This window comes from Fringilla coelebs (assembly GCF_963513975.1).
Source record: "Fringilla coelebs genome assembly, chromosome: 4".
In the NCBI taxonomy this organism is placed as follows: domain Eukaryota; kingdom Metazoa; phylum Chordata; class Aves; order Passeriformes; family Fringillidae; genus Fringilla; species Fringilla coelebs.
This window is the reverse complement of record NC_140032.1, coordinates 20516555-20541446: the sequence shown is the minus strand read 5'-3', so window position 1 is coordinate 20541446 and position 24892 is coordinate 20516555. Positions and strand designations below refer to the sequence as shown.

Here is a 24892-nt window from a genome sequence, read left to right as displayed (position 1 = left end):
CATCTATCAGATATTGTTACATCAAAAGTTGGGGGAAGACAGAAGCTGTTTAAAGCTACCTAAAAGTAATGGAACTAAATTGAAATTTCCATTGTTTGCACATTCATATTTTGGTTAAAATTTAAGTTTTGCTACATATATATATTAAATAGCTAATGAAATATGATAAATGAGTTAACATTCATTTAAGAGGTTTCTCCTGGAAACAGTGGAAATAAATTCTATTAATGGAAAATGTTGGCTTACTTTTATCTTCTTTTTATTTTTTTTCCATGAAAATTGTACTATCAGGACTACTGTGGAATTTATTCAAGTCTTTTGAAAAAACCCACAGTGATTACCCACAACAATAAAGTCATTTAGAGAGAACAAATACATATGGCTGGACAATTGATGTAATTAAAATAGCAACTGCCTTAAAGGAGATCTAAACATTGCTAGTCATACACAGCAAAAATCCCAATTACTGGTATGACTACAAGCTTTTCAAACTTAATTTGATGCAATTTTTAACTTAGCCAATATGCCTCACCCATGTTTTTTTTTTCTTTCATAAAAGTTTCAGTTTGAATCTGAGAGTGTCTGAGTAAATTAAAAATACAGTGACATAATTAGAATCTTGCTTATGCCACGAGTAGACATGAACAGTTCAAGTTACAGATGAAACAGCAATTGCATAATATCTGTTTCTTCAACATAAGCGAGAACTTTCTATCTGAATTAAAAAAATATATGTTACAGTCCATCCTAGTTGTCTCGCAATTTCCAGAATTCTTGCCTATTAGCCATTAAATATTTTCCAACAGGCATGTCACATGCTAAACATATTATTGAGACCAGAAATTTATAGGACAAAAATCTACTGAGAATGCAAATACAGAAACTTGCACAAAACCAAATTAAGTAGATTTGGCTAGCTTGAGAATGCAAGAAAGACAAATTTATGTATGAGACTAATTTCTGTAAATAGAAAACAAGCTGCTAAGAGGAAATTATCTTGAAACATCATAACCATTTTGTATTTCAGAGCAATACTAGGATTTATTTTAGATTATCCTCCTCATAGTTTCATATGAAGAAAGATTAAAAGGTGCTCATAGATTAACATCCACAAAAATTTGGTATAGACAACTAATTTGTATTCCACAGTGAAAAGCAGCTGACCTTTTGAAAAGTACTGTAGGCAATTTGTATATAATCATGGTCATATCCTTAGCACTGGGAGATACTAAAGAGACCTGCAGCACCTTTTTTGTCGTCTCCTCCATGCTGATGGTTCTGTTCTCTAAGTAGCATAACCACAAGTGCAATGGTCCTTCCATGGGCAGTTTCATGTAAGCATTTTCTTTTAATGATATGATAAAGGTAATTAAGTAAAGAGTTAATTTGTTAAACTTTTGCCATGGAAATATTATTCCACAAAATGATAAAAAATATTAAGAGTGCATTTTGAGTTGGACTTTTAGTTAGGATGAATTTAAGTCATTGTTTTTCAAATTCTGACAGTTGAACTTTCAATTTAAACAACATAGAGACACATATTTTGAAGTGTCACTTGAATTACATATGTGCATATGTATGAGAAAAATTTCAAAATTCAGCATATACCAGGATTCATTCCCCTAAATTACATCTGATACCAAAATGGGATGACTTTAGTTAAATGTTGTCATCTAAAACCAGAGCACTGCATATGCTATTTGAGCTGAATACAAAGATTTTAAACACTCAGAGTGACTGGAAGGTTTCTCTACTATTCTTTAAGTATATTAAATCTTTTCAGACATTTTCATAGAAAAGAATTCTTAATTTTCTACTCAAAGAGCCTGACTGAATAAAAATGTTCAAATATGCTGTTTGAAGGGAAATATAAATCTTTTAAACATATAAAACCACCCTCCCTGTGACACACATTAAAGATGAGTTAAAATTGATAAAGTAAAAAAGAAAATTAAAAGTAGATTATGCAATAGAACTGTATTTCACTTCCTACTTTAAAATAAGAAGTGCTTTACAGAGATATCCTCAAAGAATCCAGGAAAATCGAATTCCTTTCAATTTCAGATGTAATCAACAATTTTCAACACAGGGTTTTCAATACCTTCTGAAATACTTCTGTACATTATCCATTTCACTGGAGCATAATCTCATAAATTACTCTTTTATGAGCAGTCCTTCAGTGTGTGACAGAATTAAAAAATTTAAATGTTTCATAGAATCTTAGAATGGCTTAGGTTGGAAGGAGCCTTGAAAAGCATTCAGCTCCAACAACTCTGCCATGGGCAGGGGCACCTTTCACTAGACCCAGTTGCTCAGAGCTCCAACCTGGCTTTGAATACTTCCAGGGATGGGGACATCCACAAATTTTCTGGGAAGACTGTTCTAGTGCCTCATCACCCTTGCAGAAAAGAGGCTTTTTCTAATATTTAATCTAAACCTACTTTTTCAATTTAAAACCATTATCCTTTTTCCTGTCACTGCATGCCCTTGTTTCTTCTACAAGAAAACTCCTATGCCTTTAGAAGTGCCAGAATTCTGTCAGTCTTGGTTGTCCCAAATGGGTTTTTAGTATGCATTTTTATGGGCTTAGAAGCACATCTGAGCTATATTTTAAGAAACATAAAACTCCAAGTTATCCTAACATTTATTTTTTATGAACACAACATACTGAGTTATTGAAACTTCCCATTTGAGAAACTTAAAAAAACGCCAAAAATAATTTCACAGTTTTTAAGTGGAATTTTTCAATTCCTTCAACACCCTCATCAAATCTTGCATAATAAAATTATGAGCTTCTGAATGTGCAGTTCAGAAACCAGGACTCCCACCACCTGTGCAAGAAACCTACCTCTCAGAATTACATTTCTTTTGTATGTTATTTCCTCCAAGTAAATGACTTTTTATACCTTTGTGTCACATATCTAGGTGCAGAAAGATACTTCACCTAACCCTACTGCCTCCCACAAAAGAAGAAAGCAAGCTTGAGGAAACTTCAAATGGAGTTTCTCTATTTTCTGTGAAAATACTCAAGTAATCATTCAGTAAAAAATATATTATTATAGTAATATAAAATATGCTCTTGGCTACCATTGTCTGCCTATTATTTTTAAATAATCTATTCTTAAGAAAAAAAACCCCACCAAAACCAAACACCAAAATCCACCAAAGACAAAAGACAAAAACTCAATGTCCTTGTCATCCACTTCACTTTATTAGTTCAACCTCAAAAATCTGAGACACTGTAGATGTACCCAGTTTTACATTGACTAAATCTGGAGAGCTCACTTAGCTCATGTATGGTGTCTTGGACTTTCTTTGGTTGGGTTTTTTGTTGATGTTTTGGGTTTGTTTCTTTTTTTGTCTGTTTTGCTTTCTCTAGTTAATTTATTTGTTTAGGGTTACCTTCACCGAACAAAAAGCTCTGAGTCTACTCTTGATGGTTGCCTGAAGAGAAAAAGATACAAGTAGCTCTTGTTCCTGAGTCTCCTATAAATTTTATCACCCATGTCACTGGCCTAGTTTGTGCTACTTCTTTTCATTGTCTTTTCCTTCAAATATTTCCCATACCAAGTTTATTGCAAGATATTAATAATACTTGGCTGAGTATGGTACTGTTCCCACTTATGTGTCTTAAATATGACATTATTTTGATACCAAACTTACATGATTTTTAGAGGTCGTCTTCTGCTGTCTGACTAAAATTGTGAAATGCCAATATTACTTCTCACCTTATTCAGTAAGGAAGGAAACACAAAAGTGCAAGCCAGCAAAATTATTATCCTACTTGTAGATGCTGGAGCCCTCCAGGGAGTTTCAGGTTAATTACTGATGACTCACTGGGACAGCTGTGCCTGATTACACTCAATATTTGGTTATAAACAAGCAAGAGGACCGATACTCTCCTGCAAGTCCAGTGAATGAATTACAAAAGCTGGTATTGAAACCAAGGGAAAAGAACATAAAAGAATGCTGGCTCTACTTACATTTTAAGTTTAAATCTTGCTTCCTCACAGCATATGTTAGGAAGGCTCAGCCCTGCCTGTTATTGTTGATTCTGTGGTCAGGTGAATGCTACAGCTGGGTAAACAGCCCAACTCAAACTCTTTCATGGGCAGAGGCCAGGTGCAATTATTATCTTTCAGTAGTCATGTGCTTTTCTGAGTTAGTAAACCTGCTTAGTTCTGCTAATAATCCTCTTAAACTGCTTGATTTTAGAAACTGGCAACCACAACACTACTGCTTTCCTTAAACCATTTCTAGACCAAAGTAGGATTATTCACCTATGCACGTAGCAATCTCAGCTACAAATTAGTGATTGCTGTCATCAAGCAGTTCATATTGTAAAAAATACATTTCTAATTTGTTAATTTTCCTAATATGAAAACTTTTTCTACTATGTGCATTCTCTCTCTATAAATACATATCTAAATACACGCACTTACACTTACTTGTTACACATGGACTCATCCATGTTGACAACTCAGCTAAAAAACTGCACACATAACTCTTCATCTGCAATCTTCTGAACCATTTTCCAAGATTGAATTTTGATATTAGCTGTCAGAAGAAAAACACAGTGGGAGAAAAAAGGATGGCTTGATCTCGCATGTCATAGATGCAGGGAAAGATCATCGGTTTGGTGTTTGCTGATCCAGGAAGGCTTGAGCAGCAAAACATTTTTTACTTAGGAATTTGGATTATCTCATAGCCCTGGGATGGGAACAAACCTAAAGACATTAGGAAAAAAGGAGTGAACTTACAGATATTTTTCATCTGCAAACTCGTAGCTCCTGTCTGTCTTAAAAGAGAGCTGTAGAAATTGGTTTTCCTTTTATAGTAATGGCTTTAAATTGGAACTCAACAAATTTACAATAGAGTTTATGAGAGAATAAATGATGAGTGGGAGACCTCTTCCAGTCCCTACAGCCTCTATTTTATGAAAAAAATAAATCTCAAATATAATATTTTTTAAAAGGATATTTGCATCTGAAGTACTTTTTTTTTCGGTTGTAGTTTCCTTTAGCAAAGCTATGCAGCATAAAATAAATCTTTCCTATTTTTTGAGAATGTTCTTATTTCAACATGATTTTAAACATGTATATATAGAAAATAAACAAGTAGTCACATTAGAGTAAGTTTCATTGTTTGATGAGAAATTTTAAAAAACCTGAGCTTTAGAAATGGTATTTTGAACCAGACATCCTTAACAAAGAGATCTGGAAAACATACTATCAATATAAAAGAAAAGCCCAGAATATCAATTTAGAGTTTAGATCAGATGGTTTTCTTTCCTCTTTTTTCCTTCTTTTTCCCCTTACACACAACAGCCAATTGTGTTACACTAAATTTTTAGTAATTAGAATAGAATAGGTGTAGCAGGAAGGGATAAATCTACAATTATCATCTAGTTTAACAAAAAGTTAAAACATTTTGCTAAGGGCATTGTCCAAACACCTCTTCTAACACTTACAGGCCTGGGCATTGATCACCTCTCTAGGAAGCCTGATCTATCCAGTGTTTGACTACACACTCAGTAAAGAAATACTTCCTAATGTCCAGTCTAAACCTCCCCTGGCATAGCTGTGAAACATTTTCATACATCCTTGTCACTGGATCCCAGCAAGGGGAACTCAGCTTCCCCTTTTCCACCTCTCCTCCACAGGAAGTTGTAGAGAGAAACAGGTTCACCTCTCAGCTTCCTTTTCTCCTAAAAATAGACATTAGGGCATGATCCAACAAAGAAAAGAATCAGCTGATCTACTAGATCTTATGTAACTCTTTCCCTGGTAGATTTAGTTAGGACAGGTAGAAAGGAAAAGGTATTATCTCTATGTCAGTTTTTGCTTTGAGGTTTTAACTTTCAGTTCTCCAAACAAATAGGTAAAAAACCCTAATAAATTATTTTTTATAGATGTCTTGATTTGATATTAGGGGTTTGCATGACATTTTACTATGAGTCAGGAAACCACCATGCAGTGATATAAATATTTCTCCTGCAGCATATCCTGCTGTTTTATTTCTGTACCCCTGCAAGGCTAATAAGCTCCATGATTTATTATCATCATGAGGTGAGGGTAACACTCACAAGAGACCAAAGTATTTTGCTATTTATTATACTCAAAGCCAAATCATTTCCTTCAATATTAGCATAATCAACTGTTGACTACAAAAAACTTTATAGAACAAGGAAAAAAAGCTACAAAGCTACCAGATGTAACTAGAAATTGAGAAAAAAGCCTCAAAAAACCAGTGGTTTTCCAGAGAAGAAAGATGTATTACAAATAATGGGATTTACCCTTTTTTTATATATCATTAAAATGATATATAAATGATTTTTTAAATATATCATTAAAAAAAGAAAAAAATTGAAAGCAATTGTACAACGTAAAGTTAATGCTAATGAGTATGCCATTTCTCAAAAGAGTAATCCACATTATTAGTAAAACCCTATGAGAGGGGAAGGGAAAAAAAAAGAAATAATTGGAAAGTCTTAAGTCCTCAAAAGTATGCATATTCAAGCAAGCTATTAAAGAAAAAAAAATGCTGTATGCTATTATTGCCTGTAATATGAAGGAGGAATAATTTTTTTCATACATAGAATTCAGTTCTGGAGAAAAGAATGATTTCAATCATCTTCAATTAAAACAGAGTTTTTGTAACTTGTTCTTTCCTGGGGGGAAAAAAAACCCAAAACATCCTCCCATGCCCACCCTCAAAACACACCGCACCCCCTGAACTCCCCCTCCCAGCACAAAAAACCAAAAGAAATACCCCAAAACTTTAGGATGACAATAATATCTTCTATTAGTTCAGGTTTTTTGTAAGGAACTTTTTTGTTATTGTTTCTTGGTTTGTTTTTTATTTATTTGGCTTTTGTTTAGTTGGTTAATTTTCGGTTTTTATTTTTAGCCTACCTCTGCAGAAGGATTAAAAACTATCACCTTGAGCATAAGAAAATCTTGCAAAGTAGAATTTTATATACATAAAAATGTGGAAAAGTAAGTGAGATTTCATCTTCATGAAGACAGTTGTCATTCTGTCTCAAGGGCTGTGACAAGCACTTTGATAAATAATTATATAATGATAGGTTTACGTTAGAGACACACTGGGATAGAAGCGTGTATGATCTGAAACAGAGCACTACCTATCACTCAAGGAAAACACATTTATTCTGATTTAGGAGAAAGATGGAACAGAAAAACTTTGCAGTGTACATGAAACTATTTATGTGTTTTAAATAATTTAAATCCATTTTCTTTTAAAAAACTGCAATAAGGAAATATTTAATGCATTTTTTCTACTTTAGATTACCATTATTCTTAGATAGGTGAAGTGTAATACATCTGGCATTTAATTTTTTTTTTTTTACCTTGAATAGACATTAAAAAAAAATTAAAATGCTAGATTTAAAACACTTAAAAATGTAGAAAGTATAATTCTAGCATAAATATAAAATGCCCATTTCATTTTCTCCAACTAAAGAATCTCATTTATTATAATTAATGTTGGAATGTTACTTTTGTTGAAGTCATTCTCACATTAGTGGTTATACTGTTGTCACATAATCATCTCCTACAAGTTTTTTATTTCTTATGAGAAATCCACAAATTTAAGTGATACAGCTATGTCGGCTAATATATTTCTAGAAGGTGTACAGAAGGCATGGTATCTTTTAACTTATTAAAAACCCAAACTGAAAGCTAAGTCTGCTTTTCTGAAGCACAAAGAGTCATCTTCACTAATACACATCACCACTGAAAGCACTGCTTTTTGCTTTGAACTGCAACATTATCAATGAATAGTCCACCACTTTATTAGAAAGCTTAAAAAAATATGTTTTAATATGTAGAGGGATGGTTTACATTGTCTTAATTCCAATTTTAGCTGTTTATTCATGTGTAAGAGAAGGGTAATTATTCCTTAAGCCTTAAGCATATTAAAACATTCAGCAAAATAACCTTCACTGTATTGCTAGCAATAGTACTCCTACTAAAGGTAATTTATGGCTCAACAGGTTGTTTTTATCCGAGCACCTGCATTACAAACATTTCTCCAAATTCTGGAGACTACTCCATTGCATGAAATTTCAGTCAAACTTAAGAAAGTCAAGGACTTTCAGAAATGTTGCTGGAATAGTGGAAGCTTTGTAAACTTCTTCCCTCCTGCTCTAGATATTAGATGTACTTGTTAACAACAAATAACTTCTTGGTGGGAGCTGGAAAGACCAGCAAGGCTTGGAAAGGGTTAGGGCCATTCTGTTGAAATTAAGCATTGCCAATTGCTTTTTTAAATCAATAGGATATTCATGGGAAGCTTAGCTTATTTAATACAGTTCTCTCAACTCTGAGGAAAAATATTTGTTTAGTAAAATGAATGTATTGGTTCATATCAAACCTCTATAGCTCCTTTTTCTTCACTTTTAATATTTTTCTCCCTTTGTTGACAAATTATGTGCTTCCAAATCACCATGAATATAGAGCGATTTTTCAGAAGATGAAAATAGTTGGAGTAAAGGTTGAGCTTAATCAAACTAAAACTTGGAAGTAATTTGAAATTAGCAATTATCAGCAACTTCCCCTTTAGGAAGCTCACTGATCTTTACACAGAACTTCCTATTCATTTTACGAAATGTATTTTGCATGTTTCATTGAGATTTTTTTTTTCATTTTTTCCTAGTGGTTTTGGCAGAGCTGAAAGCAGAACCTAGACTCTCCAGCTCCCAATATCTATTCCCAATCATGCTGTGAAATGAATTCTTAATCTGGACTCAAGAGTGGAAACAGCTTATTTCTTGCTGATGCAGCACGATGCAACTGCTTCCCCTGCAACTGCTTACCCTACCTGAGTTGCTGATTAGTCACTGATATTTGAACATAGGTGTTGTTTTATTTACTTAAAATTAGTTGCCCAACTTTTTGGATTTTTAAACCTATTATTTCAAAGCAAACCTAATATTTTAGATGCATTTCTGGTTTTATTTTCTCATTCACCCAAGGAAGGGTCTTTGCAATACAGATCTCCTAAACTGATAAAAATAGTTCTCTCTAGTTAGCTATAGTAGCAAATGTGAAGATTTCAAAGGCTGTTCAAGTTTAGATTTCAGAGAGTAAGAAATACACTAAAACTTTCAGAAAAACTCTTACCTACTAGAAAATTGAGGAAAATATAAATAAATAGTTCTCTCTGTGCTTTACTTGAAAATAATTTTATAAGTATCTTAGGGATCAGAGGCTTGAAAGGCACATATATTTGTATATTTTGCCAGATGTTTCATGTCACAAAACATCACAACTCTCACTAAGGTCAGCAGCATTTAATATAATGCTAAAAGAGAAAATGTCACATTATTTGGTAACTGACTATATACATAAATAAGACTGAACTTAAAAATATATGGAGCCTTTTTCAATAGAAATATGGAATTATTTTATAGTAAAATAATATAATCATAATTATCTTTATTTTTCAACTTTCTACATATTTTTCTTCTCTGCTTCCCAGGGGAGTGTCTTGTTGTACACACAGAAGTGTGCCCAACTTTATTATTTTTCTGAAGTAACATATATGGAAGTTATGAAAAAGTTATACACAAAGATCCAGCACTCAGGGGCTATGAATGAAGCACAGAAACAGGGAATAGAGATAGGAAAATATGTGAAGTTAAATAAAAACGATCAGAAATTTTTATGTGTTTATATATTGCTTTGAGGTCAATCTAGCGTCTGTTTTTCTTATGGGGACTTTCAATATATTCTGACAGTAATATTCTATTATATATGTGAGCATCTTGAGACTTGTAGGATTTAGACAATGTGTTGAAGCATACAGTGCTTGATCCAAAGTGTCTGTAATCCAATAAGCATAAAATATAACGGGTTTAGATATATGCTACAATTCTACATCCCTACCGATAGCATTAGTTACAATCTTGTCATTTGAAACTCACAAATAATGGTTTGTCTGGTTCAACAGATACTACTTGCAGTGTTTTCATGATATCTCAGTATAAAATGCCAGTTAAGTGAAAAGCATTTGCAAAATATAGGGCCTTCAGGATGGAAATATATGTAGCTTTTTATAATGGTTGTAAATCCCTTCTTTACACAGTTATAGTAATGTGAGTGAAGTTTTAATCTATTTTGTTATAGCAGTATCTCAGAAATACTGTATGCTCAAATATTTTATCCCTTTTGTGGAGTGTAGTTTCTCTGCAGAAAGAAGCAGCCATTGTAGCATCATGCTGAAGAAATTTTAGTCCTGTGTAGAATCTGGAAAGGCAAGAATAACTCCAATTTCAACTGTCTAAACTAGTTTATTATTTAATTGTTGCACATTGGTAATCCCTTTGCAACTACTAGTAAAAAAGATGATGCAAGAAAGTCCCACAATATCATCTCCGTGCTCAAGATATTTTGAGATTTTGACACCAAATTATGAGGCATAACACAGAGACTGCTCTCCAAGACTTTGTCTGTGAACATAGGAAAAAAAACAACAAACATTTTAAAAGGCACTTTGAATGGAATTTCTTCATGTTCAATTGCTCTTTCAAGACCTGTTTGGAAACTGTATTGTATACATTTATGTGAATATTGATGTGAATTTCTACAATTGGAAATGATGGAGTTATTTTTAGAAGAGCTAATCAAGGAACTGGGAAATTTATTTAACAAGACAGTTTCAAGAAATACTTTTGAGAGAAAATAGTGACTCAATATGGTAAAATTTGGAAAAACCACTTTTTTTTGGCAGGAGATCAGAACTGGTTGAAAATCTAGAGAGTAGAAAAAAAGAAATTTTTGTTCATCTCTGTTTTCCACCGTTTCTTGATGAAGAACAATTGATGTTATTTTCAGCTAATAGAGCACAAGCACTCCTGAGTTCCAATACTGAAAACTACCATAATTCCCAGGAGGCAACAGTAAGCATTTCACATGTTAGTATTACTAAAACACCTCTTTACATTGGGGTGATCTGAACTTGTTCCGTAAGAACATTTAAAATTAGATTAATATAAGTGCTAAGAAATATAGGAATGAATTCTGCTTTGAAGCTTAGGCCACTAGTGTCCTTCACTACAATTATGTGTGGAACTACTTCAATCCACTGCTGAAGTTCAGCCCTATGTGGATTTCCTCTTTCCACATAAACTTAATGCTGATAGGAAGTGCCAGGCTGTGAGTAGACAGAGCACTGTCCATGATACAAAACCAGACCAAAAAGCAACACTTGGCAGCCATTGCTATTCAAAGACTAATGGACCTTGTATCAGATCCTTTCACCTTAGCTGTTCTCTGCTCTCCTCTTTCCTGAGCTGACAGTCTCAACAGGATGCTAGTTAATGCTTGTGGGGGCACAAGCATCTCTCCAGTAGGCAATACTCTCCAAGTGCTAACTCATTTTATACAAGGCAGTTAACTGTCACCTGAGAGTAATGACTTTCTATCACTACTGAACTGAACCTGATTCAATTCTTTTACTATTTATCTTCACAGTAATAAACAAATTTGTCTTGTCAGTACAGTTTGTTTGCTTAGGCCTTTCTGAAAAAGGACTTTCTAAATGTCCATTACGTGTGACAGAAAATACAACAGTACTAGACTAGAGGTGGTAGAGAGAATATTTTAGTTTTATAAGTTTCTTAAGTTCCTCAATTAACAGAACATGTTTGATAACATTTATCAAGAAACTTCAGGATAACACCTTTCTTTATGTTTTGGAAAAGCTTTTCCCCTTAAAATTCATAGCATGAGCAACAGCATGTGGGACTCTACCTGCTCAAAGCTAAAGGCAATTGTTTCCTTTTGAAGAGAAAAGCAAGAGAAAAATATTCACTTATCTAAACCTTTGGGGGCATCTTGGGTTTTTCTGCATTTTCCCATCAGTATTTGTGAGATTAGATCTGACTGTGTCTCAAGTTTCCATAGCTATGCTCCTGGCAAGTGAGCTATGCCTCTAAGCAACATCTTTTGTTAGAAACAGTGCATTGTGGCAGCATAGAGCCTGTCCTCTGTATTGTCATTTATAAAATCTAGGATGTATTTGACTCTCTCTTGTCTCTCACAACTATTTTGTTTCTCCATTCTCTGTGAGCTTCTTATGCCACTGTTATTTCCCAGAGTTTAATTCTGCAGATATGACCATTTCCAGTATAGGAGGAAACAATGAGTGGGAAAAATAAATTCTATTATTGCCCCTTGCACACTGCTGTTGAGCCCCTCATATTGAATAAAAAAGACATAAAGAAATTTTGGTGTAACTTAAATTTGATTTTTTCCTATCACCCTTTACCATTCATCCTTGATGCCATCCAAGTAGAGAACTATGGCAGAACATATTATTTTAGAATTGCTTCCAAGAAAAGATAATATAGTGTCAAAATTATTAAATCCTGGTTTTCTTACAGCTTTTCTCAGGCCAATCTTAATTGCTTAAGTACGAGAGGGTTATCTGGAGCATGCTAAGAGCAGAACAAAAGCCCATGGTGCTTCTCTCCTCTGCCTCTTCGCTGTACTTCTGTACAACGCCGCGTTGGAAAGAGGGCTTCAGGAAGGCTGTGAGTCATCCAGGCAGATTCCATGACTCTTGAGTCACACTGTGCAGGTTCCTTGCATATTGTCAGATAGAACAGTCACCAATTTTTTAGTCCTCCAGGATTGTTTAAATTTTTTTCCTACATGCTTTATATGTCATTACAAAATTTCTCTCACCATGCTGAAAGATGATGAAGCTACAGTAAATTACAAGCTTTCAATAAGAATGAAAGCCTTCTGTACATATAACTAAGCAGGTCTCATTTTAACTACCTTTACCCATCCTTTTTTTTAACCAAAAATAATTCAACTGAATAATGAAACTGCATTAAATACAATATATTAATCATGTTGTGGGTCATTGAATGAGACATCTTCAAACACAACTAAAATACTTAGATTTCTTATATTTACAAATCAGGATACATGATAATGCTACTCATGATTACTCCTTTTTTTTCCATTTAACCCCCTTAGATCTAGAAACCATCAGAAACCCAGAAAACAAAGTTAGCTATTTTATTACTCTCTCACACACTTGAATAACGTCTGTGTAGGAGATAGCTAGAAAAAGCACATATCCAGAGCTGCCAGTTCTACTGATATATTAAAATAATACCCATATCATTATTACAATACATATCATAATATGAAAAGAATGTTGGCATAAATTTTTATATTCAATAGCAGGGAATGATGGCCACTGTTAATAGAATAAAACGTTGAGAGATATTAATAAAATAACATACCAGGCGTAGATAAGTTTATCTTTCAAAGACTTTGTTAAAAAAAATAATAGGTTTCTATTCTCCGCTCAGAGAAGAGAAGTTTCTGTTATTGACTAACAGTAAAAGGTAAAATTACAACTCTTTTTGCCTTCTTTTCATAATGAAAGTTTGCAATGTCATATTCCACTGATAGAGTTACTTTAATATCTCATGTTGATGTAAATATCATTGCACTGCCCTAAAAAAGGACAGATTCTCCTCTTCAAATAAAATGTGAAGTAATTTGAGCAGGACAACTACATAAGAAAACCACTGACTGTGCACCTGAAATACTTTAAAGACAGTAGGACAGCAGGGCACAAATATCACATATTTTTGAATTAATGAGATTTAATTTGAAAATCCTTTTCCCAGAATCCTGTCTATGGACAGTACTGGTCTTAATAGAACTATTGCAATTTCAGAAAAAGACAGAAAAATCCTTGGATCAAGAAAATAAATCTTCCATAAAACCATAATGGGAGAAAACTAACACTTTGGTGGAAGATAGTCTTGTTTGCATGCAATATTAGATATGATAAACTTTGATTTTTCTTCCCTTTGTGATGAAGTAATGCAGATTGCTTAGGAAAAGAACAATTGCCCCTGCAGGGATCTTCAGGGTTGTTTTTTTTCTTAGATATAGCTAAAAAAACAGGTTAAAGCAAGCAAGTTGAGAAAGCTTGTATGGGCACATTTGATAGCAAGAAAGCACACAATAATCAATATAAATTATCAATATTTTTCTTCCTTCACTGCCTTTACATTTTACTTTTTCTATTATCCAAACAGAAGTTTATCTTTATATCTTAATTTTCTATTTTGCAATTGAGAAAAATGTACAGATTTGAATAATCCATCAAAATATTTTTTTAAAATTTATTTATTGAGAGAAGCTTTTATCCTTTCTTAAAAGATGCATAAGAAAGGATGCATGGTAATAAACCATAAAATGAATGGTAATTTATCTAGAATAAAAGATTTGCAGTTAATATTAGTAGAATTTATTACTCCAGTGTACAGAAAAAAAAAAAACAAAAACAAAAAAAGCAACTTATAAAATACTCATTACTTACATATTTCTTACATAATAAATGCTGAATTTTGCATTTATTATGTAAGAAATAAATCTGTGCACAAAAATTGTGCACAATTATGTTGGAGCATAAAACCTCTGTTTTTTTGTTATTATTGTTGTTCCTGACCAAAAAAAGGTCAAGAAGCCCTGAAATACTAAGTTACTGCACTAATAAATTGAAGCAATTTCTTTAAAATTCTGATGCATATCTTTTCCTAGCATATGCCAAGATTTTTTTTACTTATTCAAGACATTTGAGTTGGCATTCACATCGAATGCTGTGTTGCTGTTGAGGCAAAAAAGGCAATATAGGTGATACGGTAGTAGTATTCAGAAATATTTAAATTCCGAATTCATTTAAAGTCTGAATTCATATTATGCTTGCATTTAAATCCTCTTGTCATCATAAAAATTGTCCAATTTATCTGAAAATCAGTTATAAAATATAAATATAAAATTTTCAGAACTACAGATGACACATACCACACTGCAGCTTCTAATTCCTTTAAATACCTTTCTGCAGATTTTGGCATATTGAACTTACATTTATATTTGGTAAAATACATAAGAGATAAACACACTTCCCTTCAATTTTTAGGGTTTATACCTTTTGAAATAATAACTTTATACAGGACTTCTTATACAACAGCAAATTTTAGTATGTGTAAAAATAAACATATTCTCCTTAAAAAAATTCCTATGTACTGTTCCTTTACAGACTAGAAAGTTGGTTTTTTTTCCTGTGTCCAGTCCAAGAATAATGGGACACACAATCACTTTCAAAACCCTTACTGGGAAAAAGAGATATTAATAGTTGCGTGCAATGGAAACTGGACAAATTTGAATATGTAAATCCATAAAGATTACTAAATGAATATTATGTGGCTCAGGGAATCAGAATTCCCAACTGTTGATGTATAGAAGACTACTTGGAAAGCAAATCAGTCTATTTGTCCTGCTATACTTTTTTCTGAGCACCTTATTTTGACCATCAGATGATCTTTGGTCTGACCTTATACACTACCTAGATTTCCCACGAATAGAGGGAAAAGTATTTTTCACTGAAATTAAGATGAAATACCCCTATGTTTTGGATCCTCATTATAACTGAAGATTTGAAGGGATAGAAAGACCGAATGTTGTCCAGAAAACGGAAGAATCTATGATTAAATAAAGCCAACTGGGAAATACAGAATGTTGAAAGGACTCATTGGAACAGAGGAAAAATAAACTTCCGTTGAATCTTTGCATTAGATTTTTTTCAGGAAAGAGCCTGCCTTGGATGCAAAGGTTGCTAAATATTCCATTCATAAACCAGATGTCTGTTCTTCCTTGAGTCTAAATTTTGGAATGCATTTTGCCTTCCATCTACATTGAGGACTGCGACAGTATCAAAGGGAGTTCTGCAATCTGCATCAGTGGGAGGCTGCCTGAGCTAGCAGCTGGCACAGAAGACTTGGACAAAAGCCTAACTTCTCTAAGTCAGTTGCAAAACCTTCATCAAGCTGGAAGTTGATGTTCAAATTATTACTTTTTGAGGGGTGCACAATGTTTGGATCAATTCACAGCATGTCAGTGGACATACTGCTTGACTTTCTGATCATTTAGTTCTCCACTTGTCAGTTTAGTATGTTCATTCGTATCCACCTCAGTGAATTGATTTGAAATTCATAGATGAGGCAGGTTATATAACTGCAACTGTCTCGATCTCATGAGTATTTGCAGTGAGAACTGACTCACGGAATTGTGTACAAGCGTGCACACCCACATGCACATACAAACCCTTCCCTACTGCTTCATCCTAACAGATATAACTGCAGGTGGGTTTTTTTAAAAATCCAAAGTCTTCCTCCAATTTAAATTATCGGTTAAAAACTGGTAGAATGTAAACATGGAGCTCCTTTTTTAAAGGGCAATAAAAGAAATCAAAGTTTTAGTACATGGCATTGCAAGTTATCTGGTATCAATAGGCTATTTTTAACAGTGGTGAACAGTTATTGCTGTGTGTATTATCTTTTTAAGAGCAGGATACTGAAATCAGGAGTGAAGGAAGAAATCCTATATTTTCAGAAAAAAGGCATATGCTATTCACTCTGCAGCACAAAAGGAGCTAGAACAAATACAATGGGAAAGCAACAGAGAGAATAGGAAGAGACATACAATTCTATTCAGAAAATCAGAAAAATGCTGAATAATTTGTTTAGCTACCAATGTGTGGGGGTGGATTTCCAATACAGAAATATGCATTCTTTCTTTGAATCCAGCAGATCCAAGCTTGTGTTCTCTGAGTAGTTAAAATCCTGATCAAGCAGAAAACCATTCATAGCAAACTCAGGTACTCTTCATGAACAGAACAGAGAAGCTGTTGATATTTTTCTGGACAGTCAATGAAAATATAGAAGGTATTAAAAAAAAAATGCTATTCTGTTATCTTCAATGAGAGCTGTTACTCATCATATTTGGTATTTATTTCGGCCTTTGCTTTGCACAGTGGATTTGAAGTACAATGTAAACACAGAATAGTTAATATATAAAAATATATATCAGCACTAGGAATTTGACACAAAATATATTTCCCTCATTTCTATTACAAGTATATATGCATAACACTTCAAAATACAAGTAGTTCTTAAAGAACAGGCACAATATAGTTTTGAAACTTAAAAATTAATGTGCATATAGATTATCAAACTTGTTCCTCTTGAAAAAATTCAGACATACAGGGTAAGGTGATCTAAAGGAACACAGTAAAAGATTAGAAATGGGAAAAAATCAAGGAGAAAAGCAGTCAATATTCTTCCCAGACAGGTTCCCTGCCTTATATAAGACTGCACTAGTGTACCAGGGATTCCTGCACAGTCTGCTTTCTGTCTTACAAGCTAGGCATTTTTTTCCTCTTATAAAATGTCTTTTCTCAGATCTTATCAGAATGCTGTATTCTCAAAAAAAAAAAAAAAAAAACTGGTTAAAGATATCATTCATCACTGAATATGTATGTGTTCCAAAACATTAGCCATGTATGTTGCTAGTGTTACAGAATCCAAAATTCATCATGTGCCTAATTATAGGTTGAGATTCATCAGAAATAAGGGTAAGAATTCTTATGTACTTGTATTATATAATCATTTTTGCAGCATTTTCTTGTATTTTGGGTTCATGCATGCGGAGTGATATTTAAGAAAAAGTAGAGGTAGCAGCCATGACAGAATAAAAAGAAACCGAGCAAACAAAAAAGGAACTGTTACTGTGTAATCATTACATTGAAAACCTTTACTGATTCAGCCTCTCAGATGAACTACTTACATCAACATTTTCAGGGCACAATTTTAAAACAAAATTATTCTCATGCAATTTTAGGACCTGAATTCTAGAGGAAGAACATCTGAAAATAATGGGAACTGCAAAAATGCAGTCATTCTCTGGAATAAGTCAATGAGTGTCTGTTTGCCATTATACAATAAGGACATTTAAGTCTTCAAGAACATTAAGCTGAGTTATTTGCACTACAAAAAACTAAAGGAAAATAGATCCTGTAAACAAGGGTTCTCTAAATTAGTGTATTCTTTTCTTCACACTTTGCTACAGAGAACAGATTAAGAATCTATTTCACAAGCAAAAGTGAGAGAATGCTCTTATAGATAAAATTAATTACATGTATTAATTGTCAAAATTCACTTCACATTTTCAAGCAACCCTTTTGCACATTATGAACCCCTTCTTTATACGGATGGTGGAACTTTGACCCTTACAGTCTAAATGGGAAATTGTATTTGAAAACAGAGCATATTATCAGACTATGTGAACCAAGGTAATGCACTTCTCTTCCCTGGCTTTTATTTCATGTGTCAGTCAGAGAGTAATTTATCTACTGATTTCTTTGTGGGAGTCAAGTAACTGAATCACAAAAATTCTGAGCTCCTTTTTAAGCTCTGCTCCTTACTTTATCTGTGACTTCAGATATGTCACTTAATCTTTCTTTACTCCATTTCCCCCTGCAAAAATGGAATCTGTAAACCATCCCTTTCTTTTCCTTCTTTCACAGAGACAACTGCTCTTCTCCAACCCTATTTGACACTGAAACATGGGCTAACCTAACATTCTGTGCTGCAGATCAAAGATGTGTTCCTGTAGAAGTACCTGAGCTAGCTTTAAGGCAGATATCTCAGGTGTGGCATACAGTTTAATTAGGACTGCATGGAAACAAATCTCAAGAGAAGATCATACAAGCCATAACCTGCAGTGCTGCAGTTTCACCACTGTAGGTCCTCTAGCTAAATGAAACAAAAAATAAAACTGATTAGGCCACTACATGCATAAACAAACTGTAGGCATGTAGAAATCAGGGTGTAGGGAGAAGGAATATAATGAAATATTTCTGAGAGTTGCAAGAAACTTGAAAGTGACCTAATAGAACCAGGTGAAGAGAAATGAAACAGAACAATGAAAGCTCCATTTAAAGATCATATCGGTAATTAATAACATAGAAATTAGTATGAAAAGACTGTCTTGTCCATTCTTCAGATTTTGAGAATACATCTCCAGCTATCCCTACCTTTGCTAGAAGAAGATTTATAATCTAGGAAGATTTATAATGCAGAGGAAAGATAAACTATAAGGAAACATAACACTCCGTAGTATTTGAAAACTAAAATGAATGTTTCCATGCTCATCTTCATAATGAAAAAAAAAAAAAGGAATAGATATTAAACAGTTAAATAAGAGTTAAAAAAAAAATTAATCCCAAACATTTTTGTTAGCCTTCAGAAGATTTCACTGTTGAAAGACATTCTTCAGGCCAGTAACTTGTCTTGGGGTAAATTAGTGGGGTTTTAGTACTATTATTATTATTATTATTATTATTATTATTATTATTATTATTATTATTATTATTATTATTATTATTTAGAAAATCTCATGCTGACTATTAACTGTTGGGGTCAGGAGAAGTGATTCTGGAAGTTTCTGTCACGGAGTTTTTTCAAAATTTTCTTCTTAGATGTTGTATTAGGCATGGTCAGAACTAGAAAGCTATGACAAAAGACCAGGAAACTAATTTACCATGGTAATGTATTTGCCCTTGATATACAAATATGAATGTAATGGAAATGTTCTTCAGAAAATTATGCTGCAATTTACATTAAGACAGTACCATTCTAACAGCAAAATCAGAGAAGGCTGCACATATGAACAGAATTTCTTTGCAAGGAAAACTCCAAGGGCAGGGGATAAATTAACTCAGAAGTTACTTTTGGTTCTGCAGATTTTACTAATTAACAAGATCTTTGCATACTGAATTTTCACAGTCAATCTGCTAACATTTTTTTTCTTTCATTTTTTTTTCTCCCACATCTGACACCACAGCTAATCAGCAGAATAAAACTTCAATCTACATCTGACAGTCATGTAGGCTGGTGGGCAATGTTCACCATATTCTAAGAAAATCAACTCCCTTATCAGTTTTTTCCACTTTTCCAGTGTTTTATTCTCAACTAACAAAATTTAAAGAAACTCTTAACAGCAAACAGAAAGTTGAATTTCTTATATACTCTGCCTATGAGCTGAACGTTTTAAATTTGCCATAACTATAAAGATTACTTGTTTTCCTTAGCCATCTAGGCTTGAAAAAAAGAAGAAAAAATGGAAGGTTTCATGTACTGTGCTGAGGATTATTATTTCAAATTCTAAAATGAAAGGAAATCCAAAGCAATTAGTTATAATTGCATTGTTTCACACCAACTGAAATTAAACGGTAAATATTTGAAGTGAAAATTAATAACCAAGATCACTTCCAAAATGCTGTTTCCATGAAAAATCTTCATAAAAATCCAGTATAAATCCTGATTAAAGCCTAACCTAGCCAAACACTGCAGATTACCTAGATTCCAATTAAATGTGACAAATGAATGCTTGACGGACTTCAATTTCAATTCTATTTCTGTCAGAATGACCCATTAATATTGAAGACTACATTATCAGAATTTGAACAATTCAATACTTAAATACAAGTTGACTGAAGAATCATATGAGAGAAAACTCTCACTCAAATATCAGGTAATATATATATATATGAAGGAACAAAAGTATATTCCATCCTGTTCCATCATTATTTATAGATTTTTGTTAACATAAATTTCTGGAGGTAGATGATATGACACTGTTGAAATCATATCTTTAAAATGTGACAGCAAAATCCAGCAATCTGTACAGTATAATTTTCACCACACTATCACCCAGCTTTTAAAGGTCTCTGTTCAAGGTTTTATAAAGAAGGAGGAAATTCTGATTCTATATGTCTTACCATGCAAAATTTTTTTACTTGAGACTTTTTGTTCATTCACCATGAACTAATGTATTTATCTACCTCTATGTTTCTATCTATTAATTTTAGAATACTGTTTTCAAAACCAAATCCAAGAAATTCATCCTACCAAAAAAAAAAGAAAAAAAGAAGCATCTAAAACATTTTAGTTATTAGAATGCAACTCCAGTTTTTGCACCAATAGGAAAACTTAAACTATTTTGCTTTAGCTTATGACACTGCTCAAGCATTTTTCGTTTTCAATTGCACTTCAGTTAGTGTAATTGTCTTTTTCATTGGATACCAAATATATTACAAATTATATTAATTTCTGATTCTAGAGTTTCTCCAGTATGGATCATACATATCCTATCCCAGTTAAAATACTTTCTGAATTCAGAATTTCATGTCTACAAATTCTCTACATTGCTGGATGTCCAAGGGAATTGACAAGTTGTTTATTTTTATCATCCCAACCACAAAATCTCACTACAAAACAGACAATAAAATAATCAGCCCAATTTAGGTACAAACTCTCCAAGCTTTTTTTTCTAACATTTTTTCCAGTAATACCATTATCCCTTTTTTCCCCTACCCCATCCCCAGAAAAATGAAATGTAAACAAATATATTCATATAAACAACCAAGGAAAATATATAAATGCAAAGGTATAATCATACATAACCTAATATAACTTTAGATGGATAGTACTGTCTTCCTTTTTAGTCAATTAATTTTTTTGCTATTGGGATATACAGTTCAAGCATATGTAGACTGCTGTAGCCATTCTTCAGCAATACACACTAGTTTTAGAAATATCTTACCATGAAGAATAACATAGTTTTAATGGGTTGACACGTCTATCTCAGATAAGACAAAACCCCAAGAACAATTATTCAGTATTGCAATCTCTGAAAAACTAACATGCACTTAGCCAAACTAATTAATTCATTCTATAACAAAAAAACACACCATCCCTCTTGCATGTACCAACCTATTATAATTGAATTAGAAAACCCGTTATTTCTTTGGTTATCAAAGAAATGTTTGACATGTATTAATTTATTTTGTTGTTTATGGGCAAAGGAAAATACAATGAAGTCAGTCTCTGACTTCATAAAACTTTAGATCAAGGCCAGAAAGTGGAGAACAGTGAAATATTTGTGTTTTATAAAATACATTTCAAAATGAATAAGTCTTTTTGGTTTTTTAATCCCGAATAGTTTTAGATAGAAATAAAAAACAACCTAACCTGAGACTTATATTAATATTTTTTTGGTTTTTAATAATAGGAGAATTACTATGGAGTAAATAATTATTTAACAGTTTCCCCTTCTACATAAATGGACCCTGAATTTAAATGAAATGTTGTAAAATGTTGTCCAAAATAAAGTGTGAAGAAAAGGAAAGGAATATTCTTCTATTCTGAATAATGAAGAATGGACCTGACACTGTGTTTTATTTTGAAAAGAATCTATACAACATTTCTGGGGAAAAGAGAATTCTCTAGAGTGGGGTTTTAAAATAGTATTTTCTTTTCCTAATGCTTTATATATCACATTTTGGGAAACTTCCTAAGTAGGTTTTGAGTCAAAAAATGGAAGGAAATGAGGATATATATGTCCTTTATGGTCTTTTATCTAAAATGAAAAGTATACAATTTTATTCAATTGCCATTTCCCCGGACCTCTACTGATATTTTTTCAGTGTTTTAACTGCTTCTGCAGTATGGATTTTAAGAAATGTAAAAAAAAAGCTGTTTATATTAGTGGGGTTATGTTCCATTATTTTGTATACCTGCATTTTAACAAACTTTAAAATCAAATAATTACAATATTAATTATTTAATGTATTTATTTATGTTTTTGGACTGACCTTTCAAAAGTCTACTTAGTATCACTCGCTAGTGAGATTATGTGTGTGAATGTTGTGTTTGCCCCTACCATTTTCCATATGCTCTGCCTCACCAACACTGCCATCCGGCGTAGTCCTTTCGTAGTTGTCCTCTGGGAGTGGAAGGGCACCCAGTCTTGGCCCTGATGAACTCTTACTGCTTGGTGTTTCTGACTCCTCCAGACCGCTGTCATAGCAACTCTGCAATGACCCTTGATGCGGGTCCTGAGGCTGACTCACAACAGAAAACGTCACTCTACGAAACGGCTGCAAGAGAAAAGATTCTGAATGTCACTGCAAAGTTCAGTCTTCGAACAACTGATTCTCAAAACATGACTTAAGCAAACTAATATTTTAACATTTACCAATTAAGCAATTTTGTCTACATTAAAGCAAACAGAAAGTACAGTTCTTACATAAAAGGCCGCTGGACAGAGTATGCATGGGATTTTACTGTAATAAGTGGTGAGAAGCTTCACACAGTTTATCATAGCCTCCTTTCAAATGACTGCATGGGCTGAGAGAGCTGTTTATAATTATTTATAAACTTTGTACAGCTTCTCTATCAATCAGTAGTAATAAGTTGATCAGAATTAGTATCAGACTGCGTAATGGTACTTGAGAGTGTGTGTGCATGTATGTGTAAGGTTGTGTGGGTGGGTAAAAGTGCTCGTCTGTAAACAATGTTGTGGGTATTATGAACTTAGCAACACACCCATAAGACTTCTATAAAATCACTACCTGTGTTTCTGACAGCTAGTTAACATGGGAAGGGAGGGAAGAAAAAAGGAAAGAATAAAAAAAGGAAAGGGACAAAAAAGTCTCTTAGGTCCTTTGCCATAAAAGCCAGTGCCTGGAGACAGGGTGTGTTGCCAGCTGACTTAATAAAGCCTTTAAAGTACCGCAAGCACAGCTGACACAACACGCTTCCACTGGGACTGTACAAACATGGATTGTTAGAGATTTGTATTCATTCAAAATGACAGATATTGCTGTTGCTCTGGAAGCCTACATGCTGAACCCTGGCACCAATGAGAATCCCAGGAAATGGAAGAGTCAATCCTTCACATTTCAGGGGATGCTGAGGACACGCAGGATTTTCAGTGAGAAGTTAGGGGATTCTCTTAGGATTTAAACTACACTCAGGCAGCAATGATACATTTAAAATAATTTAATGATGCATTTAGAGAACTGCAGAAAAATTGTTTGCTGTTCTACAACACACCTTCTGAAAAAACACCAATAGATTCATCTTATAAGACACCACACAAATTTTCCTGTGTTCAAAATGGGGTGTCTGATAGTGCTGCCCTTTGGATTCAGATGTGTTTCAAGCCCTGTGTTAGAATGAGGCATAGGCGTACATCACTCCCACTGGCAACTGTAGTCACTATAGGATGGAAATAGATGTGCAGTCCAGAAGGGGGAAAACAGCAATGGCAACCACTCACACAAGCCCTGAAGAACAGAAGTCCACATCAGGTTTGCAAGTAAAGGGGTAGGTGGAAGTAGTTTCTTTTTGAGAGTACAAAATTCTTTTGAGGGTACAAAACTTTAAAGATGCCAAGGTAGTTAGTGCTGATGGTAGACAGGCTGGCCAACAAATATATTGCTAAACCTTCCTGGCATGAGTAGATCAAAAGTTTAAACCAGAAATACTTTACTTGGTTTACTTGCATGATGGTTTGACGGACCAAAACATCATGCAAACATGCTGTAATCTGTAACTATGCATCAATTATTACTTAGTTAGGGGCCAGTGACACAAACCGTGAATCTCAGAGATTTTAATTCACTTAGAACATCCCATAGATTATTCCTGAATATCATACTATTCTGGCAGTCACATTTGGATCAGCTGAGCTGGGAGAGAGGCCCTTTGGCATCTACACCCATCAAACTCACACAGTCATACTAGGTTTCCTTACTGGCTTGACCCCAAATTTCCTATAGCAGAGTCTCAGATGCCTCAGTCCTTAAAATAATTTAGTCTTGATGCAATAACCATATAAAAAAGTAACAGCTTGACCTAGTACCTCTGAGGAGGGACCCTGAACAGAGAAAATCCTGGACTTTTATACCTTCATAGTCTAAGTGTATGGAAGTCTTGGGCTCTTCAGCTTCTGCCATGTCTCTGAGTGTCTGGTCACCTGGATGGGCACAGGTCCCCATGCCCTTTATTATGCAAAGGGTTAGAAGTCCATGACCTCTTGCCTGGGGCTCCCAACACCCAGAGCTCCCACTGCAGCTGCTCACCAAGCTACCTGCACTGACTGTATTCCTCAACACCAGAAGGACTTTGCATCATCTACAATTCCTGCAA

General features: G+C 33.7%; 1 protein-coding gene across 4 annotated transcripts in view; it reads right to left on the bottom strand.

Moving 5' to 3' along the window:
• The window catches only part of PCDH7 (protocadherin 7), a 267974-nt gene that overhangs the window by 119674 nt on the left and 123408 nt on the right, over window positions 1–24892 (bottom strand). For 2 of the 4 annotated variants that reach the window (XM_084205115.1, XM_084205117.1), the window contains one exon: window positions 22620–22836. In XM_084205115.1, the coding sequence (XP_084061241.1) occupies window positions 22620–22836 (217 nt within the window). The remainder of the gene's footprint in view (window positions 1–22619; window positions 22837–24892) is intronic. The other 2 variants (XM_084205116.1, XM_084205118.1) reach the window with 1 other exon arrangement.